This window comes from Pararge aegeria, chromosome Z (genome assembly GCF_905163445.1).
Source record: "Pararge aegeria chromosome Z, ilParAegt1.1, whole genome shotgun sequence".
Taxonomy (NCBI): Eukaryota; Metazoa; Arthropoda; class Insecta; order Lepidoptera; family Nymphalidae; genus Pararge; species Pararge aegeria.
This window is the reverse complement of record NC_053208.1, coordinates 15,847,065-15,870,359: the sequence shown is the minus strand read 5'-3', so window position 1 is coordinate 15,870,359 and position 23,295 is coordinate 15,847,065. Positions and strand designations below refer to the sequence as shown.

General features: G+C 35.4%; 1 protein-coding gene across 1 annotated transcript in view; it reads left to right on the top strand.

Moving 5' to 3' along the window:
* Window positions 1-7,048: 7,048 nt before the first annotated feature.
* The window catches only part of LOC120636031, a 44,479-nt gene continuing 28,232 nt past the window's right edge, over window positions 7,049-23,295 (top strand). Inside the window, exons 1-5 of the mRNA XM_039907276.1 lie at window positions 7,049-7,207; window positions 11,677-11,739; window positions 19,043-19,875; window positions 20,075-20,191; window positions 20,263-20,324. Of these exons, the coding sequence (XP_039763210.1) occupies window positions 7,157-7,207; window positions 11,677-11,739; window positions 19,043-19,875; window positions 20,075-20,191; window positions 20,263-20,324 (1,126 nt within the window). The 5' untranslated portion in view covers window positions 7,049-7,156. The remainder of the gene's footprint in view (window positions 7,208-11,676; window positions 11,740-19,042; window positions 19,876-20,074; window positions 20,192-20,262; window positions 20,325-23,295) is intronic.

The window sequence follows — 23,295 nt, the reverse complement described above, 5'->3', positions numbered from 1 at the left end:
GTACAAAATATTGTGGTAAATATAACCTTACTTCCTTGTATCTCCATACTTCCTTGTTTATTTTCCAAGCCTACTCTAACAATATTTATATTTGGCGCTTCTTTTAAGAGTTACCCTGATGCAAATGTGGCGCCATCCTAATTTAATACATTTTGACGACACTTTTTCATATACACAGATGACTCTCCTAACCTCTACCCTCCATATTTTTGGTTTATTGGTTCTGCGCGCTGAGCGATTGAACCATAGTCAATTGCTTATTCTGTGGTCAAGTGTTGTTCTTATTTATACATTTTTTTTCTTCTTTTTGGTTTATTGGTTCTGCGCGCTGAGCGATTGAACCATAGTCAATTGCTTATTCTGTGGTCAAGTTTTTATAATTTAATAATATGGAATACTTAAACTAGCTACTTATTTACAACTTAATATCATACAATAGGATAAATGAGGATAAAAGTTTATATATACAAGGTTCATTAATGGACAAGAGGATGTCAACGGAAGTAGGAAGTGGGATGTTTAACTTAATAAGACCCTGGTAAAATGAATCCCGGTTATATTTTGAGCATGATAAGAATATGTGGTTCAGGTCACCCACCTCACCACATTCGCACAAATCACTATCCACAATTCCAAATTTCGCCAGTTGCACAGGAGAACAAACGTGGCCCAAACGCATACGCGTCAAGATACATGTCACTCTCCTGCTCAACTTTAAACCCGAGAACCATGGCTTTGACGGAATAGAGTTTTGAATCCTAGCGAAAGATTTACCCTTTGACTGGCTAGAAATCGACCAAGCCATTTTCCAAGATTCCTGAAGGGAATGTTTTGGCAGTGCACATAAATCATAGGCATAGTTACAATAGTCGGCAATATCTCCGCATGATATAGTCTCATTGGCAAGCTGGTCAGCACGTTCATTTCCAGAAATTCCAGTGTGACCTGGTACCCAGGAAAACACCACTGTATAGCCTTTTTCATTACAAGTAAGCAGGAGGTTTCTAATTTTTAAAATAACATGGCTTATCTGGGCAGACTTAAATGGAAATCTAGATAAAGCTTGCAGAGCACTCATAGAGTCGGTAAATATGATAGATTCCTTAAGTTTGGCAAGAAGAATATATTCAACAGATTTTAACAAACCAAAGCATTCTCCAGTAAATACTGATGATTCCGGTGGAAGTTTTATTTTCTGGACAATATTATATTGAACATGAAAAACTCCAACTCCAACCGGGCCATCCGGTGAATGCTTAGAAGCATCACTATACATATAATGAAAATCAGAAAATTTATTTTCTTTTAATATGTTTACATATTGAGGAGCTTCCAACTGGTTTCTTGGAATACCTGGATTAATTCTAACATCCGGAGAGATTATTAATGCATTATATTTAGAATAAAAAGTAGGATAGCAATATGTACTATAGATCGGCGCTTGTATGGAGCAAAACATTCGATAGCTTTTGATAAGACACGGGGCAGATTTATGGGACCAGTACGAACAAGTATCTATAAATTCTAAGAGGAGTTGAAGTTTATCACGTAAAGGATGCTGTGAAAATTGCATAGCTTTAAATAGATACCTATCAGCTAGAAATTGTCGTCTTAAACATAGAAGGGGTTCAACGCACTCTATTTGCATAGCATTGATAGGAGTAGATTTCATAGCACCAAGGATGATCCTTAGCGCTTTTGCCTGCACGCTATCTAATTTCCTAAGAGCAATGGCACTACAGGGCTCTAGAATAAAAGTGGCGTAATCTAATAAGCTACGAATAAGGGCATTATAAATAAGACGCAAGGAAAAAGAATGAGCACCCCACCAGACACCGGTTAGACACCTGATCATATTTAAGTTTTATTCACACTTAGCTACAATATAGTTACAGTGAGGAACTCCAGTAAGTCTGGAGTCTAAAATAACGCCCAAGAATTTCGCTTCAGACTTTACAGGGATAGGATTATTCCTATAAAGGACGTTGAAATCGGGATAGATTCTCCGTCTAGAAAATAGAACAACAGTGCTTTTATTAACAGACAATTCCAGTCCGTGGACATCTAACCAGTAATTTAGCTTTTTAAGAGTTGTAGTTAAACAGTTACTAGAATTTTCAATACACTTATCCAACTTGTATAAGAGTAGATCATCAGCATATTGCAAAATATTTACATCAGAGTTTAATGATTTTTCTAAATCATATGTATAAATATTATACAGTAATGGACTGAGGACGGACCCCTGGGGTAAACCTCTCCATGCTAGCCTTGAAAGTTGAGTACCGTTATGTAGGTCTAATTTAATACACCTCTCAGAAAGCATATTGATAATAAATGTAATTAATAATTGTGGTACATGGAGGTCATGAAGTTTTCTATGCATAACTGAGATCAGCACATTATCATACGCTGAGCTGATATCAAGAAAGGCCGCAAGAACCGACTCATTACTCGAGAAAGCTAGCCGAATATCCGAAACCAAAATACTAATATTGTCTGTGGTACTACGGCCTTTTCTGAATCCCAGCTGATTAGCTGTCAAAATATTATTATTTTCAATGAAAAATTCTAACCTGTTTTTAACAAGATGCTCAGCTATTTTAGCAAGAACAGAGGATAGGGCTATTGGGCGAAAAGAAGAAACATCAGAGGCTGGTTTGTTTGGTTTTAATATGGGAATTATAGCTTGGGTTTTCCAAGAAGAAGGAATATTACCAGACAACACAATGGCATTAATAATACTCAAATAGTAGTTCAAGGAAGCGACACTGCTGTTTATTAAGAAAGAGTAAGTAATGCCGTCTTCGCCTGGGGATGAATCTTTTACATAAGATAAAACCCCTTCTAGTTCAGACAAAGAAAAGGGAGCATTGAGGTCTGTAAAACTACAAGCTTTAGAGGAAAAAGTACAACACTGGACATTATTAAAGTCAGGAACTGATGGAGGAGCCAACTTATCCATAAATTGGTCGGCTAGCTCAATAGGTAATGCACCAGATGGAGATTCATAGAAAGCTGATTTAAACCTTCTAATATTTCTCCAAACTACCAATGGACAAATATCAGGACTTATGGACTCGCAAAATCGTTTCCAACCCTCAAATTTCTTCTTTTTGAGGAGCTTACGAGTTGTAGAAACTGTTTGAGAATAATTTTCAAAATTATCCGTAGTCATCATGGAACAATATTTTTTCTCAGCCTCTTTCCGTTGCTTAATGGCAATTATGCATTCATGATCCCACCAAGGGGGAAATGGAATTTTACCTTGTCTATTACCTTGTTGTGGGAATAAAGTGTTAGCAGCATCAATAAGAATTTTACTAAATGCATCTGCACATATTGTTTCATTACCACCTTTAACCGTAGGAAGGCTAGATATTTTTGAATCAACATAATGTTTAAATGTAGTCCAGTCATCTGGCAGCTTATGTTTTAATTTAGAACTGTATTGTAGGTTAGAAGGAGGGCAAGAGATAGGTAAAGTAAGAACAAGTGGTAAGTGATCACTGCCATAAGAATGATCAAGTACACTCCAGGATATCAGAGAGGCCATACTTGGAGAGCAAAGAGATAGGTCAGGAGCACTAAGGTATTCACCAGGACCAGTATGTCGAGTTGGAGTGCCATTGTTCAAAATACATATATTTTGAGAGTCTAAAATATCTGCCATCAATTCACCATAATAATTAGAACTAGTACTACCCCATGACTGATTTTGACAATTGAAATCCCCAAGTACTAAAAATGGGCTAGGTAAAGTAGTAAGTAAATGACTAAACTCATTATATAAGGAATAAAAAGGGTGAGGAATATAAACAGAAATAATACAAATTTTATTTACAATCACAGCAATGGCATTAATGCCATCACTGAGGGGAGGGAGTGAAAAAATTTTATAGGAGAAAGCTTTGGCAATGAGTATGGCCACTCCACCATATCCATCAAGCCTATCATTTCTCACAGTAACAAAACCAGAGATCCTGAAAGAGAACTCTGGTTTTAACCATGTCTCAGAGAGACACATAGCCATAGGCTTATATTTATTTAGCAAGTAAAGAATATCAGTTTTTTTGCTTATGGCACTCCTACAGTTCCACTGAAGATTTTTGTGGTCCATAATTAAAGATTTGGTTTAGAGCTGTCAATAAAGAATTTGCGACGTTGGACGGTGAAGAGATAGTAATAGAAGTGTTATTTAAACTAGAATTAGAGAGTAATTTTATAAGTTCCAAAATTAATTCTGCAATGGATTGTTGTGGGATTGTATTTGATGATCTCTGTTTTAAGACATAACCATCAGGCATCTGAGAATTAGGATTATTGTAATCACTGTCAATTGATTGATGCATGGAATGGTCATATCCTCCAGTTTGTTTTGGAGGTACACGACGTTGAAACACAGTTTTTTTTATGAGAACTGTTTGGTGCTGATGGTACATATGAATTGAAGTTTGATGAAGGATGATTTTCATTTTCAGATTGTGGAGGAGAGGTAGCAGCTACATCAGCATAAGACTTTGATGTAGAAGGGGGATGGACTTTAGCCGCCTCTGCATATGATATGCAGCTCTGGGCCATTGAAATTTTGATTTTCTGCTGTCTAGAAAATTCTGGACACAACTTACTAGTCGACCAGGCGACCTGTGCAATAAAGACAACGAGCATTATCAGAGACAACGGCACAAGTGTCTGAGGGGTGTTCATCCCCACATTTAAAGCAACGGGGCTTGGATCTGCATTGAATTTTAGTGTGGCCAAATTTGCAACAATTGTAGCACTGGATGGTTGGGAAAATATATAATTCAACAGGGAGTGCTGTATAACACATGTAAACCCTTTTTGGTAAAATTTTACCATCAAACTTCAATACAACCATGTTTGTATTTGAAAATAAAGCTGTACCATCAGTAACATTTTTTCTTTTAATACGTCTTACCTTTATGATTTTACCACATCCTATAGGAACATTGATATTTTCCTGGATATCTTCTTCCGTCCAGTCTTGGGGCACACCTTTCACTATACCCACTCTTGTAACAGTAAAGCTAGGAATGAAAACTTTGTAAGAGAGGCCCACTATCAATGAGCTCTCTGTAAACAAGTTGGCATCCTCATAATTGGAAAAAGCCATGGACAATCTATTTCTGCCTATGCGTTTTAAACTGCCATTAACAATATTATTTATTTTATATTTTTTCAAGTCTTTGCCAAACTGTATTGGATGCAAAGTAATTGGATCATTTGGGGATGAGGTGATTCTTTGTATGTGGACAGTGAAAGGGCCGGAATCTGTGCTAACATACTTTCTAGGTAGTGGTTGTGAGAGACCCGAGGCAGTGGGTTGAGTCATGTTGGCACCAGTATTGACCGGTGGGGCATGGCTTTTAGGAGGTAACATATTTTTGTTCTCATCTTCAATATCATCTAAAACAATTGGAATAATTTTTCCGTCAAGAGTCTTCGCACTGACATGCTTGGGCATACAATTTTCCATCCTTACTCTTTCGTTTTTTACAGTTGCAATGACGACACCTTTTTCGCGGTTTCGTGCGTTTACGTTGTGAAGCAGAACAAAGCCATCCTTAGTGTCCATTGACGAATCATCAATGACTATGTTATATCCTACAGGAGGTTATATCCTCCGGGGTCGTCCGGGGGATCGAGCCCCATATAGAGAAAAAAAACTTACCAACTCTCAATAATTAATACATACACTAATAATAACACAAAATAAAAAAATTGGTTGCCTGTAAAGTCGGTATACGGGCGAAAGTTTTACGTGACAACGACTTTGAGTGGTAAAATAATTTTAATGTGAATATTCATTCGTATAGTAGGAAGAAGGATGAAATAATAGTAACAATTTAAAACATTTATTTATACAAAGAATTATATTTAAAACATTAATTTATACAAAGAATCTCGCACTGAATTTCATATTAACAAAATTTTATTTTTACCTTTACACATACATACGTATTTATATACAAATATACATACAATAACTTGCAATACATTTGCGTACAATGAAACAGCGTTTACTACAAAGGGACGCGTGCCTTTCACTTTTTATGTCTGTCTCTCTCGCTCTTAGGCGGGCTAACCATGCCCGAGTGGAAGGGACGCGTGCCTCTCACTCGCTCTCATTGTGAGCGCATAACGGGAGCGGAGCGTAACGCAGTTTCTTGAAGTGTCACCCGGCAAACTAATTTATAAGACGTTGTCACGTCAATAAAATAAATATCTAGAAACAATTTACTAAATACTCTTAAACACTGAATTCCTTATCTGATCCACTTTTTTCAATAATTTAAAATTAAAATCTAAAAACCACGTCCGCCAAATTCGAAGTTTCCCGCGCTTTTTCAAAAAATCTATGGTCAATATGGACTCGGCATATTTACTTAGGCATATAACTACCTAAGAAATGCAGGTGTCATTCTTGAAATGTCAGTTTGATAATTTATGGCAATCTAAGCAGGCTAAAATAAATTAATTTGGAGTATTTTTTGCACGAATTTGAATAAATTCGAAGAATCACATTATTATCGAAGAACATTTTACGTAAAATTTCAGTAAAATAAGGGGTATTTCATTAAAAGTTTATAGCTAACCTGTGCTAAGTCAAATGGCATTATAACATATTTTCTTACCTATTACATCCGTATAATAACAATGTCTGTTAATAAAAAAAAATCAGTTATAATATTTATTCCATTAATTAATATTATTCCAAAAAAACAAATGCCTGTTCTAGATGATTATAGACTATAGTGTCACTTGATATTAGTGAAATGTTTTTTAAATTCGGTTTAGATTTTAACCCCTACAGAAAAATAACAGAAATTATACACTGTTTTAGGACTGCCACACATCACTAGCAAAATTCAACGTCGTGTACAATACCTCTTATTTTATCTTTTAGAGAACTTGGGAAATTCCTGCATCACTACCTGGCAACCCGTTTCACGTCTGTCAATGTCATTAAAAATTCATATCATATCTGGGGTTACTGACTTACAATGTTCTGTGATTCAAATTTCAATTGAACGCAGCACGTGGCGGAAAGTAGTATTGCGTTCGCGTTCTTAGTTTATATTTAGTTTGTGTTTATATTACGTTGGCGCCTTTTTAATTAAACCGAAAAAAAATAATGTGGCAGGCGCCCTCACTAAATGCTGGGTCTTCATCTTATTCAAATGAGGTAAGCACTTTGTGAACTAATAATTCATAATACTATTTTAGCTGAAAAGCCGGTAACAGCAACATTTTAAATGGTGTAATAATATTTCTGATAGTTTTGTTATGTAACTTTATTGTGGCAGTAACTTCTTGTAATATGAAAATACTGATATCCTTACCTTGCTTTTGTTACGTAAGTAAGCAATTATATAAGGAGTCGTTAATAAGTTACATATCTCGCTCGCCTGAGCAAAATCTGTTTTGACCATGAATTAAATATAAAAACGTAAAAACCAATATAGTGCAAGAGAATATGTATTTAAGTTAAAATGATAATATTATTTCAATGGCATGTCAGCTCTAAACTTATCATTTACAAAAGCCATTACAGAAAATATGTAAATATTCATTTAAAAGTGAAACATACTGAACTAAAATACTAAAACATACCATTTGGCTTTTTAAAAATTAAAGTAAAATATTTTTAGAAAATCTGACAACAGTGGAAAAAGATAAAGTGAATGTTATTTGTATGAAATGAATTTATTAATTACTAACTTTCTTGTAACTACTTCTAAATATTTCAAACAGAAAATCAGAAATTGCAGGCAAATGTTAGTTTATCTTTATTAAAACAATAAGTAATATGTTGAACCTCATATATTTTTAAGCTTATCTTACAGCTTATAACAATTAAGAATCAATATGGATAAATATTAAATATTAGACAAAGACCAGGGATAAGTAACTCCATTCCACTATAAGGTTTTTAAACATGCTTAGATTATCTTTAACAACAACTGATCCTGACTTAAAAGCAAGGGTCAAGTAAATATGTATTATAAAATTTTTAATCTATTTAAAACTTAATTTAATTCGGTTTTTTTTCTAACTGACTTACATAAAGGCACAGAAATTAATAAATTTTTTGTCATATTTTGTATGTAGGTATTTTGAGTACAATTACATTGATAGTTATTAAACTAAGACTTAGACGGCACATAATAGAAATATAACATAAGTGGGCAGAAACCCTGCTTTGTGAGTCCCAAGGTTGTGGGTTGGATTCCCACAATTGGGAATTGTTTGTGTGAACATGAGTGTTTTTCAGTATCTGTGTGTTTATATACAATACTATAAGGATTTTATGCACCTTGTTCATAAAAATCTTCATCAATCATCTTAGCACAAGCTACGCTTACTTTGTGGCTAGATAGTGATGTGTGTATGGTCATAATATATTTATTTATTATTATTTATTATTTATAATGTACTATATGCTAGAATACAGAAAATTTACCTTAATATTAAAAATATCTATTTGGAGACAACAACTGGAGACTTTTGGGGAAAAAGGATAGATGAGGTTGGGAATGTAAAATGTTATGTGAAACTCAGTCTAAGCTCTCATTAAAACCACACTTACTGATAAGAGTGATCCCTCTGGAGTTTTGCCAGATGAACACGCAGGAGTGCATGCATGACCAAGACGCAATCAAATTACGGATGTTATTCCGTTGACATGATGATCAACTATTTTGATGATGAATATTTTGGTGGATGGGACTGAAGAACTTACCCTATTGTCATTTTTAACCCGCAGACAGCTTTGATAGGTATCAAATGTCAGACAAAAAACTGCATTCCGACGTAATGCAATGTAAATTTGAAAGGCCCCTATAGTTCACCGATAGATTGAATGAAGAAAATGGACGTGGTCCATAGCGCGCTCTCGTGTGAGACGTGACCTACGTCAATACGTTATGTCACTTATTAGGGCAGTAGGCACTTACTAAAAGACTGGCGGAATTGGTACCAATGGCTTATGCGCTGTAAGTATCTACTCAATCAAATATTAAGAGTATTTTTCCATTTTTGAACTAGGAATCATTCTCGTCTCAACATTGTACAAAGTGGTGCCAGCATATCTATGTTATTCGAAATTTCATGTCCGCAATTCATTTTTACATTATAATAACCGGAAGCCAGGAGAAAAGTCTTAAAGTCACGAGGGTGGCTTACGCCAATTTCTTATACCTAAAACACTATTAGGTCAGCCAAGGGCCAAGTTATGCTAACAAGATCAACGAGATATTCTTAAAACTACACATTTACGTATATGACACCACGCGACACAACATTACGCCACCCTATGCCATCCCACAATTTATAAATACCCGAAGCAACACATAATTGAGTCATACAAAAAAAAAACGATTAAATTTCACGTCATTGGGTGAGCGTGTTACAAGTGTGATTCGGGCCTGATCCGATCAGATATAGTATTTCACTTCGTTGTCTTTGTTATCGGCGTTAGAAGAAATAGATTATAGTCGGTGCAAGCGCATGCACTTACAGAGTCACTGTGCCAGTAGGTCGCATTATGTAAGCCCCCCGCTTACCTCATTTTGCGTAAGAACCGCCGCGGTGTAAAGCAATGCACACTGGAAAGCCAGACTATGACTTAATGTGTACGAAGCTAGCTAGTGTGTACTGTGTAGTGTTGTTAGACTAATCTTAGTCACAGGTAACCTAACTAACATTAATTTCATACTGTAGACGCACTAGGATTTGTGAAAGTTACCCAGATATAACTATGCCTCTTAATAGCTCGCTTACAATTACTAGAAGGTACTCCAAACCATCCTCTCTTTCTTTCGTCTGGGCAGTTTCCGCAAGTAAGCACGTCGCTTGTGGTGCGTCGAATATCCAGCCATGAACTCCAGCATCGCGTGCGTTGGTGATTCGTCTGCATCCATAAATGATCTTCAAAAAGGTCTGTCGGTGACACCGATAATTTAAAGGGTTGCCCTATGCCCTGTCATTAGTCCAACCGCCTCCCTGAGTTTACCTCTGTCCAGGCTGAGTAGTTTGTTAGTTAGGTATAGTCACTTTTTCCGGGTTTTGGAAGGAAAATTACTTTCACTTCTCCAGACCAGTGGTATGTATCTGCGTTCCTAAAGATAGTAGCCAGCGCTGGAAAGATGTTGTAATTTCCTCCCGCTTTGAATGGGTTCATATTGGGTCTTTCGGGTGTAATAATTCTGTTTGCGAGATACCACTCTTCTTCGCAGGGATGTCTTTCTCCTTTGATGTTCAAGTCCGGTCAATTTACTATTTTGCAGCCTAGGAAGTGCGTCCCTTTTAGTGTTTCACTTATCTCTTTATCGTCCCTGGTGTATGATCCATCGTGTTTTTTCAATGACCCAAGTGTGCGGTTATTTTCTTATCCTGGTGGCGACGTCGTAGGATTCTATACGTAAAAACTTCTGCCAGGAATGGTCGCGGTAGGATGTTTGAAAAGTTGTCCCATTCGTTTTTTTACTCTTTCTAAACCATGACTGCTCACAGCTTGTTGTAATTTGCTAATTAGGTAACTGTTTTTACATTGTGTACTATGTTTTTAATATTATATGGTCCTTTCGGTTTTTCCAAACCAAGATTATTTGTTAAAAATCCTGTATTTTAATATTCTTTCTTGGATTTCTTTTGGGTATACATTGCGTTTTAGGAAGATCCAGTTGGTTGTACTTGAACCACAATAAGACCACGATTGTCTCTTACTTAAAACTAGGAGTTCTTCTGGGCCACATTGCTCAACATGTGGATTTTTATAGATTTTTCAACTTGAATGCGTGCAATGATATTATTTATGTCACTATTTACTAGGGTTCCGTATTAACAAGTAGTCACATCGTTCTATCCGTACGTCAGTCCGTAACTGTATGTATGTGTGTCAAGGAAGAGTGAGTGATGAATTTTAAAATGTTGAAATTTAGCGAATATTGAATCATAAATAAGGCAAACCATCGCTTCCATCAGTCCATAGATACGTCATTATTTACAGGAATAATTTCTTGACACAAAATAGATTGAAAACACCGATTCATAATGTTCTCGCTGTTTATAATCTGTTACCCAAACTTAACGGAAACTTGAAGCGATCGTTTTTTTTAAACAAAGGAATTCAAACACATACGAGTACATTACACTGTATATCAATAAGCTTGGAAGGAAATGTTAGATACATTTTAGGATATGTGAATATTTACTGGCCTAATCTAAATCAGCGCGGATTTTCTTCTTAATCTGTCTTTTTTCAAATATTATGGATCAGGTAGGACACTCAAAGACTTATAATGATCAAAACGCATTTGTCGGCGCGTCGCAATTCATATACTGTTACACGCACAAACTACGCTTAGCTTAGGGCTAGATGGCGATGTGTGTATTTTCGTTCGTATATTTATTTACTTTTACTATGGGAGTATAAAGTATTTCTACTTAGAATTACGGTTACAACTTGACCCCTTCATCGCCATACACTATTTAAATTTATGAAATTATATTGAACCTAGAACTGCATTTTTTTCATTCGTGTCTGTCTGTCTGTGTTATGGCCGCGTATCACGCTAAAACAATGGACTAAAGCTAGTATTATTTAAATATGTGAATATATAAATATATAGTAATTCTTTCTTTTGTTAACAGTCAGTCCAAGCGGAAGAAGAAACCGTCTCTTCGGCTCTTTCTGAGGACGTTGCGGAAAATAGGGTAAGTCAAAATTATAGTCTTTATGTTAAATTAAAGAAATCAATATCAGGTTTTATGAAGTTATATTTATAATTACGATGATTGAGTAGCTATATAGATGTGTTTTTTTAATATCATAACTGGTCCCCGTGGCGAGGTCTGCGACTTCGTTCGGGTGTATTTCAAAATCACGATTAACGTATTTATTTGAATAAAAATTAATATACTGCATATGTTATTATTAAAGATAAGATAGTTAGGTATATGACGTCGCGTTTTTTAGAACGTTAAATGGGAACAATTCCGTCTACACAATTTTCGCGTGACATTAAAAACGTTTACGCAGCGCACGAATACTGGAAATAAATAATAGTTTAAAAAAAACTAAAAAACACGCTTTTTATAGAAAACTGAACTAAAAAATAGAAAATAAATTTTAATAAATTTAAATTAAGAATAGTGTTAAAAATTTCAATAAATATAAATTAATAATAGTGTGAATAAAAAAAAAATATTTTATTTTATGTTTATTTTAAACTGTTATTTGATCGAATCTACTATCAATTCCGTGATAACTTATTTAAAACAGCCCATCAAAAAGTAACAGCTAACGCCCTCTACCATCTAGTAGCTTAATGTTTTCTGTGGAAATTGTTAGGTACGCGAACGCCATCTGTTGGAAACGCCATAGGTTTTTTACATTTGGGTCTAGATGGCGCTGTAGTAATTGTAATTAATAGTTCGAAAAAACTAAAAATCTTATTTTTTTCATTGAAAATTGGAATAATCTTCTCAGATTAGTGTATTGTCATCGGTCCTCGATATGTCTACAAAGTTTGAATAAAATCTGATCGTACAAAGTAGGACAAAATCGAGCTCAAAGGAGTCGGTTACAAACATACATACAGGTGAAGCTAATAAAAGCGTGTTAAAAATAAGATAATTTTATTAAAAACTGAATTTCATAGCTATAAATTTGTAATTATAAATGGTATAAATAATAACATGGGAATGAAATCAATAACATAACGTGAAGCGGTGCATGCTTCACAGTACAGTGATAGTATAATTAGCATTATGTTGCGTCCATTTCACCTCCTTGCAACCGGTCCGCTTACTAGGCCAAGTTCACTATTACGTATCGCTTCGTAAATTGTAAGTACGTCGTATCGTTTTATTAACTTGAAACGTTGGTATAATGTTGAACGCACATCGAACACGGCGTTTAAACTAATATACGATAGGAGGTTTCCACCCTGATACCTCGGAGAGCACGGCTAGCATAGGCATGCAGGATCCCCTAACAAAGAATAAAATTAACTTGTCCGTCTGCCAAAGCACGGCAACAGTGAATAGGAAAAGTTTGCCCCTTGTTACTACTATTACACTTATGTCAGGTATTTGGATTTTATATCCACTTGTGCGGCAATGCTCGCAGAGTCGATAAAGTTTTTAGGTGATAAAATTATGTCAATTCCCCGGGGAGAAAAATGTCTCCTGCGCTTGCTGGCCGTACTGGAGATATATTCTCCACAGGGACTGGACAAAATGCATGCATTTTGGGTGCACGGGTGGAAATATCCAAATAATGAACTTCCGTTCCGTACCTTTTCCGTTACAAGCAAGGCACTTTAGTAGATCTCATGAAGTAATCCCCTTTTGGAGGTAGTAATTCTCCACTAAAAATTTCTAATGACATATTTGCATCAGAGCTACTTCGTTAAAATTTTCTTTAAACTTGGTTATTCTAAGTTGCCACCATAGCATGGTCATATTCTCTACGGTCATGTTTATGATAATTTAAAATAGTTCTTTAAACGATCAACTTTGCAGGACAACGACACACAAACTGACAGAATACATTGCACACTTTGTAAGACCTGACGCAGAGCCGCTTCTTTTGCTTGGTCCATTATTATTCGCACCTGGTGCCTAGACCGCATCGGAAGCGACACAATTTTATCGGCGCGTTCAAACGTGTCTTTATGACGTCATTTGCATTCCTAATTTAAATTTTTAACCCCCGAAGCAAAAACGACGGTCGGTCTGGTGATTTTTTGTGTTTTTTTTTTCCTGTTTGAAAAGTCGTCGGGAGTGTCCTTAGCTTAGTTTAATGAAAATCTGTCCTAAATAGTCCCTAACAAAACCCCCACAATGGCGAAAAACATGAATTTTTCACAACTCATTTATATATTTTTTAACTTACGTCAATACCCTGCGTATATTTGTGAATATGAATAGCTATTTCGCTAAGGTTTCCTAGTTTTAGAGGTGAAAAAGCGCCAGCGGCGGTGGCGTGAAGTATCAAACCCAAGATATCGTGATTTGTTGTCAACATGCATGTATGCCAACTACTAGAGCAAACGAAGCGTGTTTATCCCTTAACATGCAGCTAAGTTCTACTGAACTTGACCGACGGCAATGTACCATCAAGTGCCATTTTTATCGGATTGCTTTGGAACATTTCCACCGTTTAGCTTAACAATATAATGAGCATGGAAATTTTCGTTGACTCATCACTTGTCGCTAACGTAATTTTCTCTAAATTAATAGGTTTGCGACTTTGATCTTTCCTACTACATACTACTTGTTAAAATACGTAATATATCAATACAAAATGAATTTCTCAGATAATAATTAGGACGCGCGTATCCAACTGTCTATCCCGTACCCAGATTTCGAATGCTAGGTTTAATACTAAGGACGCCAGAAGTCTTGTTTATTTGTGCCGGACCGTAACCCGAGTTCTCAATTTCGTACTATAATTTAGGTATACCTTGTACGTTCTCTTATTAACTCGTTTTAGCTTATTAACGTCCCACTGCTGGGCACTCGCCCTCAGAGACGATTTAGAGCAAAGACCGCTTACCATCTAATTGGACCCTCGACTTGACTATTAAAAACAGACAAAAAAATAATAACTCAAAAGATTTTATTGAAATTGGAATGGAAACCAGATTGCACACCCCTACACTAGGAAAGTCCGTATTTTAGGGGAAAATAAAACAAAGTAAGATGTTAAACTTACGTTACGTTACGTACGAATACAAACGCCATAAGCTTAAATCTTTTGTAATTGTTATGGTTAGCGGTGTTAGGAGCCCTTTACCCTCGCATGAGAGCGGTTCTTGCGAGAAGAAATATTATTTTACCAATTAATAATTATTAATGCAATTAAGAACTACTTTTTAATTTTTATTTATTTATTTTTTCTGTTTATTTTTTAATTATTTTCTTTATATTTTATGTTTTCACGTAAAATCATAATATGTATTGCAATGTAAGTAAGAATTAAAAGGCTTTATTATTTTTTATTTTATTTTATTTAAGCGGTGTAGTCTAGTGCTTAGGACTTAGCAGCATCTTCGCGGTGCCGAGCTCGAATCCCAGCACGCACGATTAACTTATTTAAGTTATGCGCGTTTTCTGTAATTCAAATATTAGGGTTGATGTGATAAAGCGATACTCAAATTAACCTATGCTTTATAGCAGAAATGAAGGTAATTAGCTCTGTATAAAATCAATTTGAAATCGTAGTTCTAGGAAACCATAAATAAAATGTATCATTTATACTCGATTTAAAGAAAATGTTGACCAGTTACGGTAATATTTCATATGTATAATTTATAACTTACTCTGACGACAAGACAATCACATTCGCAAGTGTATGGGGTACGGGTGAGCATGTGGAAGTGCTTGTTAACTATTGTTTCAATTTTATAGCCTATGCCTGTTTTCACTGAACCTATGATATCGCCTAAATGCCTATTTTCACTATCAATGTGGCGTATTTCTTGCCAAGCGCTAGCTTACCTCTCTTAGATTACATAGAAATTTATACCTCTAGTAAGCTTATATATTATTTCTTTATATATCTTACTTTTTCATTTTATTAATTGAAAAATATAGTTTAAAAATATATTAAAACCTACCGTTACAGTTTTGGTTGCGGACAATACGAAAATTGGTAAATCTTTTATTAGGTCGCTTTTATTTAGTTAATACATTATACAACAATACAAGAAATACAAGTACAATCAATAAATAAAATGCCCCGATTGGCAGTGGCGTGCATAGAGGGTAAACACCGGGTATGCAGATGAAATAAAATGAACAAAATCAATAATATAAGATTTATAAAAACTTAAAGATAGGCATTGTAAGAGTTATAGAAAGCCTACCCTTGAGTATTTATAACTCGTACTGGCGATTTTCTTCATTTTATACCATCTGCATACCCTGTGCATACCCTCTATGCACGCCACTGCCGATTGGCCCCATCTCCAACATCTTTGACTGATTTTATGTCTGTCAAGTATGACTTGAAAACATGGTTCACAAACAAGTTCTATAACACCGGCTAATAAAAACCATATATTTAACTTAAATGAAGCGACGCACGCTAGCAATATTAGTACAAAGGTGCGAGTACGAGTAATACGATTTCAATGTCATAAAGATTCATTGCCCTAGCCTTCCAAAACGTGGACCTATTTTTGGCGCGTTTTTAGCATTGTACCATTAATTTACTCAGACGTAGGTATAGCGGTCGAAAACATGGAGCTATTTTGGCACGTTTGGGAGTGTATATTTTTAACTAATACGTATTTATTTATTTATATTGAAAAACACTATCACGTACAAGTTTACAGCAGTCATTCAGTCTGTTTTTATGGTCCTTAGATGACGAAGATACTCTTGCTCTCCCACAATTAATTACCATGCAAATCCATAGACATAATTATTGATTGCGTGGATCCTGTATGCCGATCATGATAGGATTCCAGACTATTTATTGCAATGCGAGAGCTGGGACATTAACCTGATCGTTTTCAAAATGTATATTATTATATTTTCATTGATTCTGTATGTCACTACATTATGTTGTGATATTATATCCAGTAAATTAAAAAGCCTCCAGTAAAACCCAAACAAACTCAAACTCAAGTGAAACTCAATGCCTCCAGCAATTTTATGTGTTATTGTGACTCATTTCCAGCTATTTTGTATTATATTTGAATACAACGGCAAAACGTCCACGCCATGTCAACGCCAGACGTCTGATCTAATTATGAGGCGTGCAATGTATTATGAACTCCGAGTTTAGGTGTTTTAAAATGAACTTTTATTTTAGGCTTTTTTTGTGCAAACCTAGATCTATGCTTCGTTATATTGCGCCCGCGTATAAAAATCGATATAGTTTAAGAAATTTATACGTACCTGTTACCAGTAATCAAGATAAAGCTGGTAAAAACAACCAAACTCCCTACTTATTACGGTTCATGAGATAAAGGGGAAGCTTAGTAATAGGGTGACGTTGGTACACTTTGGGTATGTTACCTTAATAATACAAACAAACACTCTGATTTTCCTTTTTACTCTTCACTTTTGTCAAATGACCTTCATGTCAAATTTGACGATTGTAGGTACATGGAAGTAGGTACCATATAAATTGTTTGAATGCAACCAGAGAAAGATACCTTAAAATTACTCTTTGAAAGGCTGTCTTATTAAAGGCGTTTAACTAGAATAACTTGAACTGACAAATCTAGTAAACTTTTAATTGAAACTTGCATGTAGTCACATTGAAATTGAACTTACATACGAGTATATTGCGAACGATTTAATTAGTCGCTTTCCGTGGCTCATCTTGGGGTCAAATGGGGTTCATCAAGTTAGCGCGTTATTAAGTCTATGATGACACTAGGAACTTGACTTTGTGGAACGTTATACGGGGTATTATAATTAAAAGCGTGATTGAAGTTAATCTCTTGTATTGTGCGCCCAAAAGATTTATTGTTGATGAAAATTGATTACATACAGATATTGTCAGTGTACAATATTATGTGTGTAATGTACCTTATCTAAATTTATAAACGAGTCGATGCTCTTGGCCGCAGTTCGCCCCTCATTCAGATGTTTATTTACAAAGTGTGCACTCGTATTCAACGAATGTTAGCTGACTCATAAATACGTCACTACAAAGATAACTCACACTGGTAAAAGGCGACGTCGCGTCGCGCGCTTCACAGCGCAAAAATCTTTCTTTCACTATACTTAGTGATTTTAGTATAAACAATTGTAGACCACATGAAGAACCATACGGAGAATACTAAATTTAGGATCCTAGGACTCACTACCATCCCGTCAGTTGTAATCCATCTTAAGAGTTTTGTGGTTATATATACGATAACATTTATCGTATATGTATAACTGAGCTGTGGAAAATTAATAGGTTTATGTGGAAACATACACGATCTTACTCTTATGTGTTAATGTACTGCTGTTTCTCTGGAAAGGCTAATATTAAAATAAATAAACGCTGAACTCGCCATTATTACTCAAGTTGCATATACATATATATTTTTGATTCTTATTACAAAGTGCTAATAAAGTTCCAACTTCGGTAATGAAGTTTTGATTACTTCTGCAAAATATTTACAACTTCCTTCTGTTATTGGAGAAAGGTTTTTACGAGTATATCGTTTGACTAAAGAAAACTTTTAACTAAAGAAAGGTAATTTTAAAGCTTCAGTTTTCTTTCAGAAAACTGCTAAAGTTACGCATAAATGATGCATAACGGAGTTTTTCCCCTTTATAATTTTTAAACAAAAGTCCGAAACAGCCTTTGTGTAACTATTAAGGTTGCTTAAAGGTTGTTTAGTTAGTTCTAAAATAAAACTTGACTTGTTCAATATCGTTGGTCATGATTTATATAATATGTATACTAAAGAGATTTTGATTTGCTTTTTTAACCGTTCTTTAACCGCCTTCGTTCAAAAAGGAAGAGGTTATCTATTAGGATGTTTTTTTTATATCCGGCATATGACCGGCATTTATAGACGGATTTGTAAAATTATATTGTATCTAGTGCTAATATTATGTGATCGAATAGTGTTTCACACTAAGTGCAATCGGATGCGCCGCACTGCGCGCTGCTGTGGTGTGCGTTTACCATAATTATTCCTCTGAGTTATGACGCAAACATTTGACATCTCAAACATGAAGATGTGTTGTATTTGAATCAATGTTGATAATAATATCATCGTCATTATTTTAAAAGTGAACAAATCATTGTAGAGTTTTGATCTGACTTTGTTCTGCGTGGTGCTATTTATTTTTATGAAATACTCCACTTTAATTTATTGTTGTTTGCCTACTCATTAAACGCGTACAAAACACAATACTCAGTAGGATAGGAGACTATTATGTTACTTGTGACGGCGCGTACGGATTTGTAATTATTTTATCTGTCACAGCGTTGTCTTCCAAAGTAAACCTGCTACCATAAATGAAATTTTGCAATAGTTTATCTTTCTTTCAGATATTGTCAAGTCCGCCTGCGGCTCTAATATTTTGTAGAATACCAGTCGGAATGAGCTCTGATGTACAACCGCAACGGCTAAGAAGTCACCGAAGAAGAACTTGCCGTGGAAGTCAAAGAGTACACCCATATAGAATGGCTAATTTTAATTCATTACCCACTCCTCTGAGTCAATGCAACAGACAAAACTTCAATCAGGAAAGTGTTTCACGAGTAAGAACTCAAGAAGGGTCCTCTTTCAGAGTTACAACGAAAAGTGGTGGCCCTCAGAACGCTGGATATTTATTAGAGAATCAACAGGAAGCAGAAAATGATATCCCCTTGCCAAACGATGCAGAACGTGACCATTCGGTTCCGACTGATTCTGCGCATCATTCTTATTCACTTGAAACCTTGTCTCCACCGCGGTTGCAGATAAGGCCATCTTATAATCAATCCAGTTTCCCTGTTAGCCAAATTGAGAATAATTCTGATACTGCAAATGAATTTTTAATAGAATCCGAACCCGAATCACCACTTAGTCCTTTAATAAGTGCAGACAGCACTTGTAAGGAGTCATTTGAATTGAAAATAAAACAAATAGGTTTATACCAAAGACAAAATAGTTCGACGCCATTACTGAATTTTGAAGAAGCAATCTCTTCGCCGCAACAAAGAATTGTCCCTGATATGTTTCCTACACCAACGGCGGACGCTCAAAGGCTAGCTAATAGTCTGATCAAGCTATCACGCTTCCTTAAGACACCTAATATCACAGAACTGCACTGTTTAGATTGCCGATACGTTCCCTATTTACCCGTCACAGGACAGTGTGGCCATACGCGGTGCATGAGGTACGGTTTGAGTAATTTATTTATTTAAAGTACAATCACTTTGGTAACCTTAAGCGCAATCTTAAGTTTACCGAAGCTATAGTTTATTTAGTATTTTTTTTAAATCGACCAACGCCTTCCCGAGTCAAGATCAGGTCACTAAGATCGTGATCGCATTTGATTAAACCGACCTACATATAAATTATATATTTGTTTTCAGGTGCATCGTTAGCAATGGTGCCTGCCCATGCAGTGCAGATGCCCCAGAGTCCTTGCTCGTTAATACGGTAGTACAGGAGATAATCGAAAAAATGATGAGATATATCAAGAAACCGAGGTACAGATACATACAATTTAAATTGCTTTTGTAATTGAGAGTTTACTTTAAATTATTAATTTCTGCTACAGAATAATTGAATCAGGATCGACAATAAGGGCACCCGGTGATAAAACAAGCCTACTATTTGGAGGTGAGCATACATTTGCAATTATGTTACTTTTATTATACTTATTATTGTTATCTATACGAAATAGGAAGCGGTGATAGCTCAGTGGGTAGGACTTAATTTCGCTTTCGGGGGGCCGAGTTCGAATCCTAGCACGCACCTCTAACTTTTCTAAGTTATGTGCGTTTTAAGTCATTCAAATATTAATGGTCTTATCCCCTTCTCATTGTGGGAGGTGACCCTTGCCCTGTATTGGGCCTGTAATGGGTTGATATGATGATGATGATACGATATAAAAGGGTCCAGGCGTGTTCTCTCAAAGAAGAGAGAGTTTTTAAAACATGGACCCACCGAACTGCTCCAATGCGGGTTAGTCGACAGTATCGATTGTTATTACACGTGTTCGTAATAATGACCAGAACTGAAAGCTTAAACTGCTCTCCGAAACAGGGGGAGCATGGTGCCAATTATATAAGTAAGGGCTGGTACTAAGCATTCGTGGCAGTAAAATCTCATTACATCACACATTTTGGACTTAAATGAAACCTGGATCCCATAATTTCCTCGGTCCTGTCATAACCGGTTTATCGGTCTACAAGACCAGCCCGGACTAACAGGCAGTCGTGTAAAAATTTTAAAAGTTACTAAGAACGGCAGAGTAAGTCATAAGAAGTAAATATTTCGAAACCACTGACAGATAATTAAATTTTATTTATTTGTATAGAATAAATAAGTGGGAGTAGAGACAAAGAAGTTAGCAAATTATAATAATGTTAAATAGGTTTTATAAGTCGTGGGCGTGAACAATAATAATTGTGAACCAACTAGTATTATGTAAATCGACGATTTGTTTGTTACATTGCGGTTATATAAGTACATTGTCGACAACGCAATGGAGAGCGCCGGGTCGCAGGTTACGTTAGCCTCGTAGGTCTGTACGTAAGCCCATGTGGGGCACTCTCGTTTATTTCGTCATTTTGACTATTTCATTTTCTAATATTATAAAAGGCTAGTTCGAAATGGGTTAGGAGACCAATCATAAAAGTTATCACTAATGCTCGATTAGGTTGCCGTTCGGAAGCGGCACAATACAGTTGTAACCACCCCGCCTCTTCCCGCCAGTGACGTACGAGGTGAGTAGCTGTATATGGAGAACAGGTTGCAGCGTAGAGGACGTTTACCATCGCCACCGTCACCACCGTCTACTGCTATCGCCAAGTCCGGCGGGGTGGTAATGGGCAAACCATCTCTTTGGGGTCTTTGGCTTTTGGTCCAGCAATGGACTGTATAAGCTTTTAATCTTTACTCAGTATAGAGATCAGATTATAATTTTAAATTAAGTGTATTTATATTCAGTTAAAAATAAAATTGCCAACCCTAACAAATCGTTATGATTTCGAATCACATTTACACGTGTACATAGTACATACACATGTGAATTATTGTTATAGTATTATCTAGGTCCATAACCTTTTTGCTTTTGCTGTTGTAATCAGGGACCCCTTGTGACCTTAAATTCAAATACAGCTTGCGTTGTGGTTGTCACCGCGTATATTAATCTAAAGTTGTGAAAAGTAGCGAACAAAAGTTTTTTGTTATTGTGTGAATATTGAAGGTAATAAATAACCTATCTTAATAGGTAGTAGGATTTTGCTGCATATAGAAATTTAGGCATAATAACGTCTAAATATATATACCTTTTTCAATTGCAATATTTTTCATTTTTACCTATACAAAAGTTCGCATTAGCCTAAAAATAAATTTTTGGTAATTATTTATTTTATCATGTTAGCGAATTTATTATACTTAAATCCTAGAACAATCTTTAATAAGAACACCCTAAGAAACTATTAAATTATGTATTCAGGTTGTGGTTTAGATGAGTGGTGACGATAGCAATCGGGCCCTATAAAATATAAGTTACTGTTAGATATAACAAGATTATAGTAAAAATAAAACTAGCGTTTCCATACAAGGAATATTTACTCAATGTTAATGCTCGTATAATATTACAGCATCATCATCTAGAATTGTAATAAACTCCTCTTGCGTAATCGAGTCTAGTATCGCGACGTCGAACCGTGTAACAGCAAAGACCGTGATACATGCCCCATTATTCGATTAATTTGAGTTCGTACGTGTTGCCAGCGTATACGCGCAATTTCTCCCGCTCAATAGTTATCACATACGAGATTACTTTTTTAATCTTGTCAGTTCTTATAAGTAGTCAAATCTATTAACCAAAACTTTATTACTACCTGCAAAGTATATTTATTATATCGCCCAACTGCTGGACTCATGCCTCCTTTATATGAAAGAGGGTTATACAGCTTAGCCTACTGATCTTAGGTAATGGTTTTTATCAGGCGTTACTGATAATGACGTTAACGAGGCGGTCTTAACGTGCTCTCCGAGGCACGGAGTGAGGTAAAGGCCAAAGCTAATCGTTGCTTAACCAAAACGATGCTTAAAATGTACACATAAATTATACACTTTTCTTTATCTATGACTCAATAATATTCTACGCGCATCGGTCGTTGTCTATTAGATGATGGCGAACTTGAATGTACCGTTATGTAGTTCAAGTGTGTAAAGGTAAAAGCGACTAGCGAATACTACTGAGTCAAGGCCATGTTAGTGGTAGGATTTTTTTTTCTCCATAATTATTATTGTTTAATAGAGTTTTAATATTTTACTTTAAAACAGTATTTACAATATTATATAACATGTATTAATTGACCGTAGATCGTGTATATTTCGTATAGAAGAATTTAAATATAGGTTATTTTCTTCCAATTAATTGAATCGATTTTGACATTATTTTTGCTTGGTACATTAAACATAAGTTAAGACAAGGTTCTTGCCAGTTAGCATTTTTTTTTTAACTTTAACTTTTTTTTAATTTTTACTTGTGTATACGTTACGGTAGATTTGTTGTTATATACAGAATAATACAGAATAATACATAAACTTGAACTTTATAATTGCTATGAAC